Raw genomic sequence first — 17,913 nt, 5'->3', positions numbered from 1 at the left:
GGGAAAGAATCCACTACCCTGGGCCCCAGTCAATAAGGCATGGTAATAGACCTTATCATTGGATTCCAGGGGTCAGGTATGTCATGACGAGAAGAATCAGAGCTTCTCAAAAACTCCTCAAAACTAAGAAAATAGTTTACATGGGAACACTCAGCATGAACACACTACTGAAACCAGGTAAATTGAAACAAATGACGGACACCATAGATAAATTAAATATCAAAATTCTGGCAATACAGGAAACACAATTCTCAAATGAGAACCACTCTGACTCGGTAAACTACAGAATATACAAGAGGAAACCAGCCATAACTATTCCAGGAAGAAATCTCAAACTCTTTGGAACAGGATTTGTAGTAAACAAATCAGTACTGGACTCTGTAATAGATGGCACATCAAAATCAGAAAAAATATCAACACTCATGATACGATCTGGAAAGAAAGCCTATACACTAATCAATGCACATGCCTCCACACACAACTACAACAAGAAAAACCTGCAAATGATAGAAGGTTTTTGGGAAGATCTGGGAGAAACCATCCATAAAATCCCCATGGAGCACGTGAAGGTTTTACTAGGAGATTTTAATGCCCAATTAGGTGGGGAACGAAAATTCAAAGACACAACAGGAAAACACACGGCCTACAAGCAGACAAACAAGAATGGACAGAACTTGATAAACTTTTGCAGGAATTTTTTCCAATCGATTACCACTTACTCCAAACTAAGAGAAATTTATACCCAGTAGACAAATTATCAGAACCAACAGAAATTTGCGAACAGACCCAGAGTATCTATGATTAAATAAGGAAGAAATAATAGAAAAATGAAGAAAATTGACAGTAACAACTGGACAGAACTTTCAGAAGGGGAGATAAAGAAAAAAACAAATGGTGGAACATGACATGTGAGAGAGCCACAGAAGACAGAATACAAGCCTGGAGAAAATTTGACAGCCATAGCACTTCCGAGAAATGGGAAGAATTCCAACGGGATACAGAAGACCCTTCGAAAATAATCCATAGAGAAAAAAAGAGGTTATGAAAACAACATATTGAAAGAGATTGAAGAGGCCTCCAACAAAAAACACATGAAAATTTTACAGAACATTCAGAGGAAATATGACAGGATAGCAACCACCAAGCTTATGCTTCAAAAGACAAGATGGAACACTGGAGAGAAACCCGAAAAAGGTTTGTGAAATACTAATGCAGTACTTTTGACACACTACTGAACCGTGATAAACCGATGCAGATCCTACAGTTTGAGAAACAGAACTTAACCTTGTTTCCAAACCACCAACACTTGTGGAGATCCTGAAAATAATAAAATCACTGAAAAATAACAGGGCACCTTGAGGAAATGGACTGATTGCAGAAATCTGGAAATTAGATCACAAATACATCACACCCAAAATACACAGAATCATCAAAAACATCTTGGAAACAGACAAGGTATCAGAAGAATATAAGTCAGCGATAATACACCTCCTTCATAAGAAAGGAGACAAAACTGACCCTAGTAACTACAGAGGAATTTCACTGTTGCCTGTGGCACGCAAAATTCTATCAAAAGCCCTGTTAAATCAGATAGTGAGAACAATATTGACAACAAGAAAGTCCAGGTACACCACAATAACATACATCGACTTCAAGAAGGCTTATGACTCCATAGATGGAGAAACACTCTTCAACACACTGGAAGAAATGAAAGTGGACAATGAAACCAGGATGCTAATACAGGAAACATTAACAAATACAACATCCAAAGTGAAGTTTATGGGAGAGATCTCAGAACCATTTGAAATCAAATGCAGAGAGATTGGTTGTCACTCATTCTATCTAATTCAGTTTTCAAGAAAATAATCAGGACATGGGACAAAGCAGTCAGTGTGGTAAAGATGGGGAGACACAAGGATAGAACTGTCATCATGTAATGATGGTCTTTGTGATAATACAGCCATCATAACAAATAACAGAGAAGAAGTCAAGGAAGCTATAGAGAGACTTCATGAAATCTCAGCCAAAACAGGATTACAAAACTCGTATGAAAATATGCAAAATCCAGACACATGTCCACTGGTAACAAAGTATGGAAAGATAACACAAGTAGATAGTTTCAAATACCTGGGAGAGATTATGCAGAAAACAGGACTGAATGCAACATCCAGTGAAGAAAGGATCACAAAACTACAAAAAGCATACAAGCCTACATGGAACCATTACAACAAAAGAAGTGTTTCCATCAATGCCAAATTACGACACTCCAGTGCAGTAGTCTTATCAGAGGCCTTGTGTGTGTCAGAAACAACAGTAATCAAGGGAAGAATGAAAGTTAAGGAGATGGAAAAATGAGAGAGGAAAATACTGAGAAAGATAAAACAACTGTACAGACAGAGACAATTACATGCAACATCAAGAAAGGAAGGGCAAAGTTCTACAGACACAGACATATGTAGAATGAACAAAAATAGATTGACCAAGAAAATTTTTAACATACTGACAACAAATACAGTGAAAATAACTGGGTAAAGGAAACCATGGAAGACCTCAAGAAACTGAATATCTCCATAGAAGACATGAACAAACACAGAAAAATGCAGAGGAAAAAATCAGAAAACAGAAATTTCAGCAAACATCCAAAGAGAAGAAAACAGGAAAGAAATGTACAGAAGAGAGGAAGAAGTAGTGCAGTGAATATGTGAGAGTGTCTTCTTCTTCTTCTTCTTCTTCTTCTTTTTCTTCCATCATACATTAGGCTTTCCCTCAGCCTGTTGTAGCTACACCTGGTCCTTCCAGCATTTTGCAGGTCTTCCAATGCATCTTTTACCTTGCAGAGTACATTACCAAATATGTATTGGTAATCCTGTTTTGTCCATTTGTAACACATGGGATATCCATTTTTGTCGGTATTCACCAACCTTACTGTTTATATCGAAAATATTTAATTCCTTCCTGATAATTTTTTTTCTAATGTAGCTTGGTGTATCCTGCTATGTACCTGAGGAATTTCATTTCACTGGCTTGTAATCTTATTTTATCTTTCTTTATCATTACCCAAGATTCACTTCCATATAATAATGTTGGTACTGACATAACTTTATAAAATTTTAGATATGTTTCGGTTCTTACTTTATGTTGGAAGGCCCTTCTGATAATGTCATTTAAGTAGTTGAATTTCTCAGTTTTGTCTTTTTGATGTAGGTCTCCCCTGTATGACAGCATGGTTCTTAGAAATTTGAATCTGTCTACTTGCTCTATAATCTTGTTGTCTATAAATATTTTTGTTCTTACTGGATTTTTTCCACAGAAAGCCATAACTTTTGTTTTTTGTATTGATATTTTCATATTATATATCTGGCATGTTTGGTATAGTTCGTAGGCAGCTCTCTGCAGTCCATCTTCATTATTCAAAATTAACACTTGGTCATCTGTGAATAACAAAGTCGTAATGTAATCTTTTTGGCTGAAGTTATATGTATAGATCTTCAGTTTCATTCTCCATTGCCATATAATGTCATCAATGTATAATGTATATATTAAAAAATCAATGGAGAGAGGCTGCAATCTTGTCGAACTCCTAAATCAATAACCTTTGTTTTTTCTTCATCATCCCAATTATTTGGATTCTTGTATTAGCATAGATCTTTTGAACTACCTGTACAATGTGTATTGGTACATCTCTTCTTATTAAAATTTTCCACTGTAGCTGTCTATTTACTTTTTTTTGTCAAAAGCCTGTAAATAATAGACAAAAAGGATGTGTGTTTCTTTATTGAATTCCTTATGATTTTCTATAATTTGCTGTAACATAAATGTGTTGTCTGTGCAGCTTCTCCCCTTTCTGAATCCAAAAATCTGAGGAACCTTTTTTTAAATGCTACTGAAGAATATTTTATTAGTTCACTGTTAATGCCATCACTTCCTACTGCCTTTTCATTCTTTGCATATCTGAGAGCATGTTCTAATTATTGGAATTCAAGATTATCTGGATTTGTTTCAAGATTTTCATCATTTCCTGTGTTCATTTCATCAGTCCACATTTCCTTGTAAAAATGCAGTCATTCTTTGTTCTTTATTACATTGATATCTGCCACATCCTTTTCACTGTTATTCAAGTGTCTTACATTTTATATGCAAATGTTTGTCTCCCATGGACAGGATTTTCGATCCCAGCAACAAAGTTATCCCAACTGTCTTGATGGAGCTTCCTGCTGAGTTTTTTCATTTCTGCTATCTGCTTCTTGTATGCTTCATTATTCCCCTGAGTTGAGTGTTGTAGATATTTTTCATATAGTTTTCTCTTTATTTCAACAGCCTCCTCAATTTCTTTTCTCCAAATCATGTGGCCTTTTTTTCTTCTTCCTGTGTTTCATTTTACCTAAAGCTTCACTGGTTGCAATTCTTAATATGTTCTTAATCTCTCCCCACTCGGTTTCAATACTCTGTGATTGTGCTCATTATTGTGTCTAAGTGTCTTTGATAAAGATTCTTGATTGACTCCTGTTCTAGTAAGTAGACTTTATATACCTCCCTTGATTGTTCTGGGGACTTTTTACGTATTTTATGCCCTCTATGCTTTAGGGCAACTTTTGCTTGTAGCAGGAAGTGGTCTGTGTGTTAATGTCATACCCTCTATATACACGCACGTCCTGAAATAGAACAGCTGTTTTTGGGTTTGCTACGAAGTAGTCAATTATGGTTCTAAATCCTCTGGGGGGACCATGTGTATTTGTGTTAGTGTTTGTGTTTAAAGAAAGAGTTTAATATTCTGAAGTTGTTGAAAGTTGCAAAATCTCTTAACATGGTTCCATTGCTGTTGACTGTAGTCTCTCCGGCATAGCCAACTATATTATCTATTCTTTCCCTTTCTGTTCTTGCACTGCAGTCTCCTCCAATTACAATATAGTCATTCTTATTTATCCTATCTAGTATTTTTTGTAGATCTTCATAGAACGTCTTGGTTTCCTTCGTTCTCTCTTCCTGTTGGGCATACACTGCTACACAGGTTCGACATCCTCCAGAAATCATAATCTTATGCTACACATATGCTCATTTATCCATGCATAGCTTATCAATGTTTGTCCATTTTTTATTTATTATTAGGCAACCCCAGCTTGTGCTCTTTTGCTTTGTTCTACTCCACTGTATATCATAGTATAATTTCCTATATCTTTAGTTCCATTCATTTTCTTGGAAAGAAAAAAGAAACAGGCAGAAAAAAGTGTCATGAAAATTGATTGTGTTTTAGTGCTCTCATTAACGGAGAATTAACGTTAATAATAATACTATATCTCAGCTTAGGACAGCTACCAATTCTTGCACAGAGCTATGATCATCTGCAAGTCTCTAAACATTGCCTAGCAGTTTCCTAATGGTGTCACCTCCTTATGCAGTTTTTCAGTTTGCATACAAGTAACCATGTGTGGAGCACAAAATATGTTTTGTAATTCTCCAATACATTAAGTATTCCATATATTGGCAGGTTCATGACTGCATCTGAACCTGTTACAGACCAACTGCTCACTTCATCCAGCAGTTTTATTTTTCTGCTTCCTATTTTCTTCTGTCCTTTCATTGCACCTTTGGTAGCTCTTGCCAGAATTCCATTTCCTCACAGTATATGTCCCATACGGTCTGCTTTCGTTTGTTTAACAAAGGTCATAGGAGAGTTCTTTGTTTCTTTTCCCTTTCCAGTATTCACTTTGTTCAACCATTTTATTTTCTCCATTCTCCACCAGAGCTGCATCTCAAAGGCTCAAATTGTGTGTCTCTCTCCTGCAACACCCAGCTTTCACTGACATACAGAAAAACACTCCACATGAAGCATGTATCCAACCTTTTTCTTAACTCCAACCCCCATTTGCTATATAATAAGCATTTCCGTTTCTGAAAAGCAAGCTTTCCCATTGCAGTTCCTGATTTTTCCCTCCCTTTCTCTCCACTCATTCTGTTATGTGTTAGCATGCTCCCCTAATATCTGTACTGTGCATCCTCTTCAGTTTGACTTTCTGGTGTTTCCACTTTCATGTCGTCTTTGTCATGTACTCCCATCACATTAGTTGTCTTTGTATTGATTTTAATTCCATACTCTAGCTGTCCTTCTTCAATTGTGGATAGTGTTTTTTTTATAAAGATACTGTTTTATGTCCAAGCAGTACCATCATCAGCAGATCTGATGAGTTGATCTTTCAGCCTTCTATGCTTACACCTTCCTTCTCTGCTTTTGGTGTCTACATTGCCAAGTCTTCAATATATATGGTAAACAGAGTTGGTGAAAGAGAGCAACCCTTTCTTACTGTTGTCCAGTTTCAAACCAGTCTGTCACACCACTTCTCAGCTTTATGGCTGCTTTCTGCCTTATGTGTAACTGCTTAATTAGTCTCCTGTCCTTCCATTTAACCTTTTTCAGTTTTAGAATCTTCGTCATCTTGTCCCATTTCATTCAGTCAAAGATCTGTTAATCACAAACTCATTCCTTTTTCTCTTTCTATTTATCTTTCACCAATCATTCTAATTACTGCACTAGCATCTCTTGTACATCTTCCTTTTCTGAAACCAAATTGCTTTTCCCCTACATTCTCTTCCATTATACATACCTGTCTACCATTCATTACCCTCAGCATAACTTAGACAACATGAGAGGTTGTGCTTATTCTTCTACATCCTGTTCATTGCATGGTACATGATTTTTCGGGGATTGGAACCATCACAGTCTTCACGAAGTCTTCTGGCCACATACCACTTTTGTATACCACATTACACAAATCTGTCATTTCTGCTTTTTTCATCCATAAGCTGAAATAATTCCTTAGGAGGACCATCCAGTCCAGACGATTTACCTATTTGCATTTCCTTTGTGTCAGTGAGAGTGAGATCTGTTCATTGTGTATTGTATGAGGACCAATCAAAAAGTTTCTGTTCGAGGGCGTTGCTGCAGTATATACTGTAGTGCAACTTTGATGCAGGTATGTAAGTACTGCCATGTGGGCAAGGGAAAAGTTTGGCATTCATGTCTTTACAGCATGCGTGCGGTAAACATGGATATGTGGATTATAGTAAGATTATTTCCAGACCTGTCTGAAAACATCATGGAAGAAGAAACAGAAGTAGGTGCACACAACATAGGTGAACCTATATTAAAGGAAGAGTTTGAACTAGCTCTGAAAAAATTGAAAAACAACAAATCGCCTGGTATAGACAATATCCCAGCCGAACTTCTGAAATCTGGAGGAGCAAAACTGAATCAGGAGTTGTATAATCTTGTTTTCAACATGTACGAGCAGGGTAAAATTCCTACAGACTTTGAGAAAAACATTATGATCCCCATTCCAAAGAAGGCAAATGCTACAAGATGTGAAAATTATAGGGCACTCAGCCTAGTTACTCACACCTCTAAAATATTAACCTCAATTATCCTAAAACGCATAGAACAAAAAGTCAAAGCTACACTCTCCGAAGACCAGTTTGGATTCCAGAAAGATAGAGGAACCAGAGAAGCAATATTTGCTCTAAAACTAATAATAGAGAAACGACTAGATAAGAACCTGAAAACATACATAGCTTTCGTAGATGTAGAGAAAGCCTTTGATAATGTTAAATGGAACAAGATGTTTGAGGTACTCAAAAAAGTAGGAATAGACCATAAAGATTGAAAAATGACATGGAACCTGTACAAAAGCGAGACAGCAGTTATCCGTGGACGGACAAAACAAGAAGAGGTGCAGATACGGAAAGGTGTCCGACAAGGTTGCGCACTATCCCCTGTTATCTTTAACGTATACATTGAAGAGACGCTGAAAAAAGTAAGGGAAAATTCACAGACAGGTGTAGTAATTCATGGCCAACGAATAGATATGATAAGATATGCCGAAGATATAGCTGTCCTGGCTGAAAGTGAAGAAGATTTTGTAGTCCTACTGAATAGAATGGATAAAGTTATGGGTGAAGAATATAATATGAGAATTAATAAAGCAAAAACAAAAGTAATGGCATGCGACAAAGAAGATAAGTGAAAGTCCAAGTTCATGTAGGCAATGAACTGCTTGAACAAGTTGATAAATTTACTTATCTGGGCAGTAATATTACCAGGGATGGAAGGAGCAAGGCAGAAGTGAGAAGTAGAATAGCTCAAGCAAAGGCTGCTTTTAACAAGAAGAAAAACATATTAACATCTAAGAGCATCAACCTTGAAATCAGGAAAAGATTTTTGAAATCATATGTGTGGAGTGTGGCATGCTATGGGTGTGAAACATGGACTGTCAGGACAGAGGAAGACCAGAAGCTAAATTCTTTTGAAATGTGGTGCTATAGACGCATGCTCAAAATAAAATGGATCGACAAGATCACAAACGAAGTGGTTCTGGAAAGAGCAGGTGAGAAGAGAAGCTTCTGGAGTTTCATTGTTAAAAGAAGAGTGCAATTTACAGGCCATCTATTAAGACATAAAGGACTCCTGAACACAATCATAGAGGGATATGTCGAGGGAAAAAGACCAAGAGGAAGACCATGACTGAGGTACATGGATCAAATCGTGAAAGATGTGGGATGTAACACCTATAAAGAAATGAAGAGAAAAGCTGAAAGACGCACAGAATGGAGACAAGCTGCCATTGTAGCTGTTGCAAACCAATCCTTGGATTGACCACTACAGAAGAAGAAGATTTCCAAATTCATCCAGATAGGATCAACATGCTGTTATTCTTTTCTTGACTGCCAAAGAACAAACACCAATAGACATCCATTGGAGTATGAAGAATGTGTATGGGATAGCATGTCTGTTGAAAACTACCGTTGTGTATTGGTACGCCAGGTTCTGTGCTGGTTGCAGTTCGAAACAGGATGCCAGTTGATTTGTGAGGCCAGTCTTACTCAAGTGGGAAACACTCAAGCACTCACCCTACAGTCCTGCTCTCTCCCCATGAAATTACCATGCCTTCAGTACCTTAAAAGAGGCCTTGAATGGTCGACAATTCCTGTTGGATGAGAATGTACAGCAGGCAGGTACAGAGTTCTTCACTCAGCAGTACATGAGATTGCATGACGACATGACGAGCTGAGTTGCAGACAGCACTGTTCTTTGAGATGCTGCATTGTTCATAAAAATTAACTCAGAGCTGAATGCAACCCAGACAAAAAAAAAAAAAAAAATCCTGAAATTTCATTACTATATATTAATTATTTGCTGGTGTTGGGATTTTTTTCTGTCTGAGCATAATGGTCACAGCAATTAGTTCTGATTTGAGATTAATTGTAGTAAGGTTTCTGGAAGGTTGCTACCATTACTGAATGCAGCTTTCACTCTCTATATAGAGTGGTGGTCGTGTGCTAACTGCTAAGTGGAATTTGGCATGAACTAGTTTGAACAGGTTGAGGGCCAGGAAACTGCTAATGGTCTTGGTGGAGTAACTACACAGTCTTCAACATCACTGCATAGTGGAGGACAGACTGGAATGCCGACAACTTGACGATTCACTGGCTTGACATGTTGCTGCTGCAGAATTTGAGGCTTGTGCTGCATGATCGGCTATAGCTACAGCAACCTCAACAACAACTGCAGTGGGAATGGGCTGCCTCCCTCTCTTTACAGCATCACCTATCTCACTTGTTTCTCCAGATTTCATGATCATATTCTGTAACCCATTTATTGACAAGGAGCCTCTTCACAGCTGTTTATGTTGGCGATATTCCCATAATGCAGTGCTGCTGTTCTAATAAAACAACTGTACCAGTTGTGTGTGGTCTTTCTTCTCAATAGCCTTGTGTTCCATACAGAAAACTTCAGCCTTCTTAACCTTTTACATCAACACTTTATTCACAAAAGAAATCAACATACATCACGGAGCAATAAACAGCATACTGAGATCAGAACAGAAAGCATTTCACATGGTAACTGCTTAGAGCACCATATTTTCACCTGGTGGAAGAATATGGAACTATTATTATTATTATTATTATTATTATTATTATTATTATTATTTAGCCTGCTCCATTAAGGAATGTACCTACCACGTTTCAGCATCCTATGATGTGTACAGCCCACACTGCAGCACTTGGGACACCCTCAGTTATGTTTCGACTGAACCAGCTTGAAAGTGGTGGAAGTGGCTAAAATCATACCAAAGAAAATCAGAAGAAAAATGTCACAGTAAAAATATAACATAAAGCTGTCATGATACACATCAAACAGTTCTGTTTGGGTAGAGAATTACAAAACAGTGGTAGGATTTTGTCTAGGCAAAGTATTGTGAAAGTTATTGATGTGTCTTCATCAGTGTTTTTATTAATAAATAGTAATGAAAACGTTGCCTTTAAGTGAAACTAGTTGTCAGAAGTGAGGCATTCTGACCTCATACTTTGATGGAAATACATCAGTTGCTTCAAAAGATATTTTCAAAAACAAAAAAAATTAAGATTAGCAGTGTTCTCTTATCAGGCTTTGTAGCATTTAGTTGATGGAAGCCATTGCCCACAAAAGGTATTATGTCACAGCAAGTAAGGCATGGTTTGACTTCCAGTACATATTAGTGAACATAAGGATGATTTCTGAAAGGGAAACCAAATATGAAAACTTTAAGCACACAAAGAAGGCTGATACAGAAACGATAAGTAAAAGAATCAGTATGGGAAAGCTTGGATGATTTCAAGTAGTGACTGCAAGTGTTATGTTATATCAGAAACAATGTTTATCCTGTTGAATGTAGGTTGTAATAGACAAAGCACAATTCATCAAAGCAATCAATTTGGAATAGAATGATTGGTCACAATTGATCTTGGATTTATGAAAACCACATCTTGTTGAATCAAATTATATCACAAGATAGACCTATAATTCTGTGTATCTATCTTGTGGTGTTTCTTTGGGATTGGAATGCCCTACGACTTTTCCATCCACTTGGCACACTTTGTTGTTTTGGTGTCTAGTGATAAACTGCCATTATGATCTGGTTTTTCTACATGTTTGATATAAAATATAATGGGCATCACAGCAGCTAATGTGACCTTTACACTAATCAAGCAATTAAAATAAATTTTCATTTTCATGCTCACTCATTTATGTAGTGGTAACTTTTGCATCTGTTGAATGTAGGAACTATTTTGTGATGTATTTTGGTGAAACCACTTTGAAAGACAATATAAAATGTTAGCCTCCATTTTATGTGTTCCATTTCAGTGTCAACATGCTCAGTGAGCATCTAGAAAAATGACTTCTGTTTCATTGACTGATGACGTAGGAGTAAAACTTCTTGAGCATTTGTTTATCAGCAAGCATTCAGTTTAATTTGAATCTGCTGTGCATCTCTCTCTGCTTTGATTGTAACTTTGTAATAGTGTTAGGGAATCATGCCAAATTGTTCTCATCCCTCACTAACGAGCACAGCACAAACTTATCTAGCACATGGCCCATAGTATGTCTGAATTTTTACTAGAGATCTTCCACATGGCCCTCCCCAGAGCTGAAAATATGTTGCTGACTCTTTAGCTAGTTTCTAAACATTTTCTCACAGAAATATCTTTCCAGCATTTTTAAACACTGGAAAGTCCAAGTTGGAAATCAACAGTTATGAGAAGGATAGATTGCTACTCATCATAAAGATGACACATTGAGTTGCAAAATGAAAACAGTCTCTTCATTGAGCCTCTTTGCAACTCAACATGTGAACTTCTTAGTGAGTTCATTTAATATTTGGCATCTGTGATTCGTCTCTCTGTGTTCACTGATTGAAAATTGTGAATTTGTTTGTTGCCCGCCGATCAAGTGTGCTTCCTACATAAATGGGTTGCCTCACCACTTTCTATAGCTAATTTTCAGAAAATAATTTTATTACATTGTTGCAAGATTCTTTGTATTTCCTTTCTACTCTAAATTTGTGTGATTAGATGGCACATTAAAATGTTGTATTACTACTTTGACATGAATTCAGAGTTTATGCACAATACTATCCAAGCTTTCTCTGAAGCATTCGACAGCTTCAGTGCTTGAAGTGGGTGGACATTACAAAAACAGTTGTTATTTTGGCCCCCCATGGATACTTTTCCTCACTCAGATTATCTCATATTCTGACTGTACTTTTTCACAAGACATTTTGCAGCTTTTTATATCAATAAATACTCCTACAACACTGGTGTCCAGTATATCACTATGCATGCATTCCATTTGGAATTTCGTATTTCACTGCTATTTACAGGCGGGTCAAAGAAATACTAAATTTTGAAAGGTGTGTTGGTAGCACTGAATAACGTACACCAGCCTGACAATGACACCTTGTCATTTAATTGTCGTGAATACTTTGAGTGGTGTGCAATGTGCATTTGCAGTCAAAGTGTATTACAGGAACAATTTAGGTTGCCACAATCATGTTCTATCAGCACATGCAATTATAACTTGGATACTTATGTCAAGGAAACTGGTTTGCAATGGAAACCTCCAAGCCACGTGCAAACCGTTCGTACATGCCAATCCATTGTCACTCAGCATCTTTACAGTTACATAGTTAAAGTATTTGAAGAATTTTAGTAAAGGACTTGCAATAAGATGGTGAGAGCTGCAGGAGAGGTGGGGATACAGTGACTGTATCAAGTAATGAAAATTGTGTGGAGACAGAAGATGATCCCATAAAGTTGGAAGAAGGGAATAGAAAAGAGTGCAATAACTGTCTGAGGATAACATTGATGAGTCATTGTGCAAAGATTTTTGAAAAAATTTAGGAAGTACAAACTCAGGCAAAATTAGGAGGAGGGATGAGAGAAGAGCAACATGGCTTCAGAACAGGAAGGCCATGGTGGCTCTAATTTTTGCTGTAAGACAATTGCAGGAACAGCTTTGTGAATATGGAATAGATCTACTAATGACCTTCCTGGACATTGAAAAAACGTATGATAGTGTACATAAAAGCAAAGTGTGGAAAGTCCTGGAGAACAGAGGAGTAGCAAAACAGATTATTTGGGGGATAAGGGAAATGTACCATGGAAGTGTGAGCTGTGTGAAAGTGGGAGCAGAGAGATCAGCTTTGATTGTACACAAGAATGGCTTGAGGCAGGGAAGTGCACTTTCACCATTACTCTTCATTGTAGTGATGGATGATATAACATGTACAGTAGCACAAGTAATTGGTGAAGGAAAGATGAAAACTATGGTGCTTGCAAATGATCTGATGATTTGGGGGAATAAGGAAGAAGAAGTACAAGAGCAGTTGGATGTATGGGAATGAACAGTACAAGAATATGGGATGAAATTTAATATAAGTAAGAGTTAGATGATTATCACAGCAAGTACAAAGGAGAGAGGAACAACTGGAATAATGATTGGTGGGGAACAATTGATGAGAGTGGAGAGTATCAAGTACCTAGGAAGCCTGGTACAGGAAGATGAAAAAAACGGCAGAGAAATAAACAGGGGGGGGGGGGGGGGGAGAAAAGCAGAAGCATTTCGGAAGAGTATCAGAAACCTGATATGGAGCAAGGGTGTACCCCAAATCAGTAAAAAGATTATATACTGGTCATACTATGTCCCGATACTGACATATGCATCCGAAACCTGGGTTATGAAAGGAAGAGAGAAAAGCAAAGTACAAGCTAGTGAGATGAAATTCTTGAAGAACAGTATTGGAATGACAAAGATAGACCAGTTAAGAAAGGAGAGGGAGTTAATGAAGGTGGAACCATTACAGGCTGAGATGGTATGGGCATGTTAAGTGAATGGAGGAGAAGAGGATACCCAGGAGGATATGCAAAATGAAACTGGAAGGAAAGAGACCAACAGGAAGTCCAGGAGGCAGATGGCTGAAAGGAGTGGAGGAATGTGTCCAGAAGAAAGGAAAAGACTGGACCAAGGTGAAGATGAAGAGATGGTGGCAAGACAGAAGACAATGGAGAGGCTTATGTTCCAAACAGACACGGCCAGAGGCTGGATACTGTCCAAGATGATGATGACGACAACTTGCAATGACATCCATACAAGTTCTAGATCATCCAGGAACTGAACCTCAATAATCATGTTATGCGACATCAGTTTGTGAATTAATGCTTCAAAAGATAAACAAGGATGAGGAGTTTATTAACAAGCTGTGGATATCATACAAAGTGTTATGTCACCATGCCTGAAACCTTTGTTCTGCAACAACTACAGAGATTTCCACAAATTACTGATACAGCCTACTTTCAACTAAATGGATCAACATCACTCAAACTGTGGATATCAATGGCTGCTCTACACCAGTTGTTTGGGGAATGTGTAATTTCAATGGGCTCCCAGATGCCCTGGTTTATCAGTTTGTGATTTCTTTTTGTGGGTTCATGTTAAAAGCAAAGTATTCCTTAGTCGACCTGTGACAACAGAAGAATTGGTAGTCAAGATCCGAGAAGCATTTGCTGAAATTCCAGTTAAGATGTTATATCAAACCATGGGTAATGTGACTTAGAGTCTGCAGGAATATTTGCTTAGAGAAGGAGCTCACCTGCCAGATGTTATCTTCAAAAAATAAACTGTACTGTATGTTTTCTGAAATGACGTTATTTTTACTATTAAATGATATAAATAAATATTTAAAAAATTGTTTTTATAAAAATTATTTAATTTTCCAAATTTCCTGTTCTTTGAATCATTTTGTTTTTTTGGCTGCAGCTGTCTTTCTGTTTATTACCTACTCGTTGTTATCATTAGGAATGAGAGTAATGCTAGAACCTTGCCCTCAGTGCTTCTGCAGTTAATGAATGTTAAATTTATATTTTCTTTTCTGGACTTGCAGTTGTGCGTAGTCCCCTCCATAACAAATGTGACTGTGTGCTGTAATACTCCCAGTAACTCATCCGTCATACAGAACTGTTTATTTAACAAAGAAACCTCACCTGCATGCCACAGGTGCTCTGCAAAATGAGGAGCTATTTGCATAATGTATTGCACACCTGACCAGAGAAGTGGGATCTTACAATTCTTCACCCTATAATGCAAGCCAAGAAATCCCCATAATTATTACAGAATTGATAGTGTGACTGAATTTATTCTTCCACTCTGCTCCAGGCAGAGGGGTCACAGTCAGTTTTGGGAGCAGTATGAAGTGTTACAAGCTATGTTTTCACTCTGCAAGGTAGGCTAGTGCTCTTCAGAGCATCAACCAGCTTCCGAAATAAGCAGGATGGTTTTTGAACCAAGACACTAGGCGTATTGGGGCTGACAGGAGCCACGTCTTGCAACCAGCTACACCAAGTGCATTTCCATCGTACTCTCTATTTTGGGCTTTCCAATGACAAGCAATTCCTCCTGATTCATAAATCGTGACCTGTCAGGGTGTCAGTCTCACAAGGTGAGGTGATTTGTGTCAGTTCAGTTTTATTTTCAGGACAGTTTCTGTTGTCATGGCTATAAAACTAAGTAAGCATGATAATTCATTTAAAGAGATCTGCTTCAGTTGCTCTAATATTTATTCAAACCACGATCAGTTTTGAGATTTTAAAATTCCAGCTTCAGATGTATGAAATGATATATTTGATAATACAAGGAGCGGTCGAAAAGTTTCTAGCCTGAGATAGTTACCATAATGTCTCACACAAACACCACCACCTACTTTTGTGGTGACCCTTTGTGGGTATGCAAGTCAAATTTTGTGGCTCCAGCTTCATTAGTTTTGCCACTAGAATGCATTGTATACTGTAGTGTAAGCAAAATGGCAAATACCGAGAGAATCAAGAGCCGTGCTGTGATTGAATATTTTCATTTGAAGGGAATGACACACAAGGAAATTGCAGAGGACATGCAGAATACGCTTACGGACAGTGCTCCATCTTATTCAACAGTGAAAAACTGGGTGTCCGACTTCAAATGTGAAGAACAAGTGTGGAAGATGCGCCAAGGAGCAGAAGGACTGTCATCTTTCCACTGATGAAACAGTGACTGCAATTCACGATACGATTTTGCAGGATCGTCAAAATGTTGCAGCACATTGTAACTACTTTTGGAATCTCCCATGGGTGTGCTCATGGTATTGTTTTAGATATTTTGGGAATGCGGAAAGTTTCATCTTGGTGGGTCTCAAAAGACTTGTATGCAGATTAGAGACGGGAGCATATGCGGTGTTGTGTAGAACTTTCGCCAATTTTATGTGGATGAAGAAGGCTTTCTTGCAAGATATGTGACAATGGACAAAACATGGGTTCACCACATTGATCCTGATATAAAGCAACAGTCACAACAATGGAAACATCATTCATCCCCTACCCCAAAAAAATTCTAGGTGCAAAAATCAGCCAGTAAGGTGATGGCTTCGGTCTTCTGGGATGCAGAAGGAGTAATTGTAGTGGATTACTTTCAAAAGGGCATAACTATCAGTGCATCATACTATTGCACCCTCCTATGCTGTTTGAGAAAAGAGATAAAAAAAAGGCACGGAAAATTGGCACGCAGAGTTCTTCTGCATCAAGACAATGCACAGACACGCAAAGCCCTTGCAACACTGGAAACTCTGCGTGACTGCGGGTTGAAAATTGTTACATCATCTGCCATATTCTCAAGGTTTGTCTCCATCAGACATTTTTCTTTTCCCAAACCTAAAAAAAGACCTCAAAGGATGAATATTTGACAATGATGATGCAGTGATTGATGCTGTGAATGCTTTGTTGGACTCGAAATCGAAGTACTTTTATTTTAATAGTTTACAGAAGTTGTCTGAGTGTGCCAGCAAGTGTATTAGTGTACATGGGTATTATATTGAAAAATAAATTGGTATTATGAAACATGAAACTTCTGTCATTCTTTATTTGTTAGGCTAGAAGCTTTTTGACACCCCCCCCCCCCCCCCCCCCCGTTATGTATTTACCAAATACTATAATTTCATAGAACTGAAAATGAGATTTGAAAATCTCGAAACTGATAATGGTTTGAATAAATTATCGTGCCACTCAGCTGCAGATTCCCATACACCTAATCTTGTGCTAATTAAGCAACGAAGAATTGAAAAGATCTAAAGCTTTTAAATTTTAATGAAATTGACTGAACTACCAAGGTATCTCACATTAACATAGTCCTTTTAAATACACAGACTTAAAAAGCACTGTTGAACGAAGGGTAAAAGGAAAGCTAGTGTTAGCTTTCGCACAGTAGTGTGTAATAAGATGATTAAACTAAACTCCCTGTATGAACTAAATACTGCTCCTACTAATTATTGCTCACAGTTTGGGAGCTGACACATTACATTTCTGTAGCAGTTCAGACAATTCATTGCCATGGAAACATTCAGTTATTCGTGTTTTGTACATGGATAGAAATTTCATTGCATAAAGTATACATGTTGAAGTTTACCTTTGTCACCAGTTAGAGTACTTCTTTGTTTACTTTTTATATTTCATTCTTTCTACAGGTGATGCAAGCAATCAAGTCCATATGGAAGGATATAGTGTTTCTAATCAGTGCATGGCTCTTGTGAGAGACAATTGTCTTGTCCCAACAAAAGATGCACCAGAACTTGGTTATGTTCGTGAATCAACAGACAAACAGTACGTGCCAGATGTCTACTACAAGGTAGGTGTTCACTCATTCTCACTTCCTCATACTGTTACAAATGATTGTACACATTAAAAAAATTATTTTGTAAGCCTGAAAATACAAGGCATTTAAATTAGTATCTAAATAAGCAGTTTGGTGCCCCAGATAAAATTGTTTTCTGTTTCGGCTAGCTTACTTTACTTCAGAATTGTTTATTTACCTTTGATTGCCATGCAGAAGAAATATTACATGCCTTTAATTAATAAAGTTCTGTGGGGCCATGTGTGCCAAAAATACTCTGTCATTGAATGAGTTTGTACTTTCCACAGGAGGCTAACAACAAACTTTGAAACAAAAAAAAAAAAAAAAGAGGACTAAAAAATTTAAAAAAGTGAAACACCTAATAAATATTTATAACACTGTGTACAATAAATAAT

General features: G+C 37.4%; 1 protein-coding gene across 1 annotated transcript in view; it reads left to right on the top strand.

Annotated features, from left to right (window-relative positions):
* Window positions 1-17,913, top strand: part of LOC126235761 (nuclear protein localization protein 4 homolog) — a 267,142-nt gene that overhangs the window by 175,328 nt on the left and 73,901 nt on the right. Inside the window, exon 8 of the mRNA XM_049944557.1 lies at window positions 17,352-17,512. Within this exon, the coding sequence (XP_049800514.1) occupies window positions 17,352-17,512 (161 nt within the window). The remainder of the gene's footprint in view (window positions 1-17,351; window positions 17,513-17,913) is intronic.

The sequence above is a fragment of the Schistocerca nitens genome, chromosome 2 (assembly GCF_023898315.1).
Source record: "Schistocerca nitens isolate TAMUIC-IGC-003100 chromosome 2, iqSchNite1.1, whole genome shotgun sequence".
NCBI classification, from domain to species: domain Eukaryota; kingdom Metazoa; phylum Arthropoda; class Insecta; order Orthoptera; family Acrididae; genus Schistocerca; species Schistocerca nitens.
Note: the sequence above shows the minus strand (reverse complement) of the source record. Positions and strands in the feature narration are given on the sequence as shown.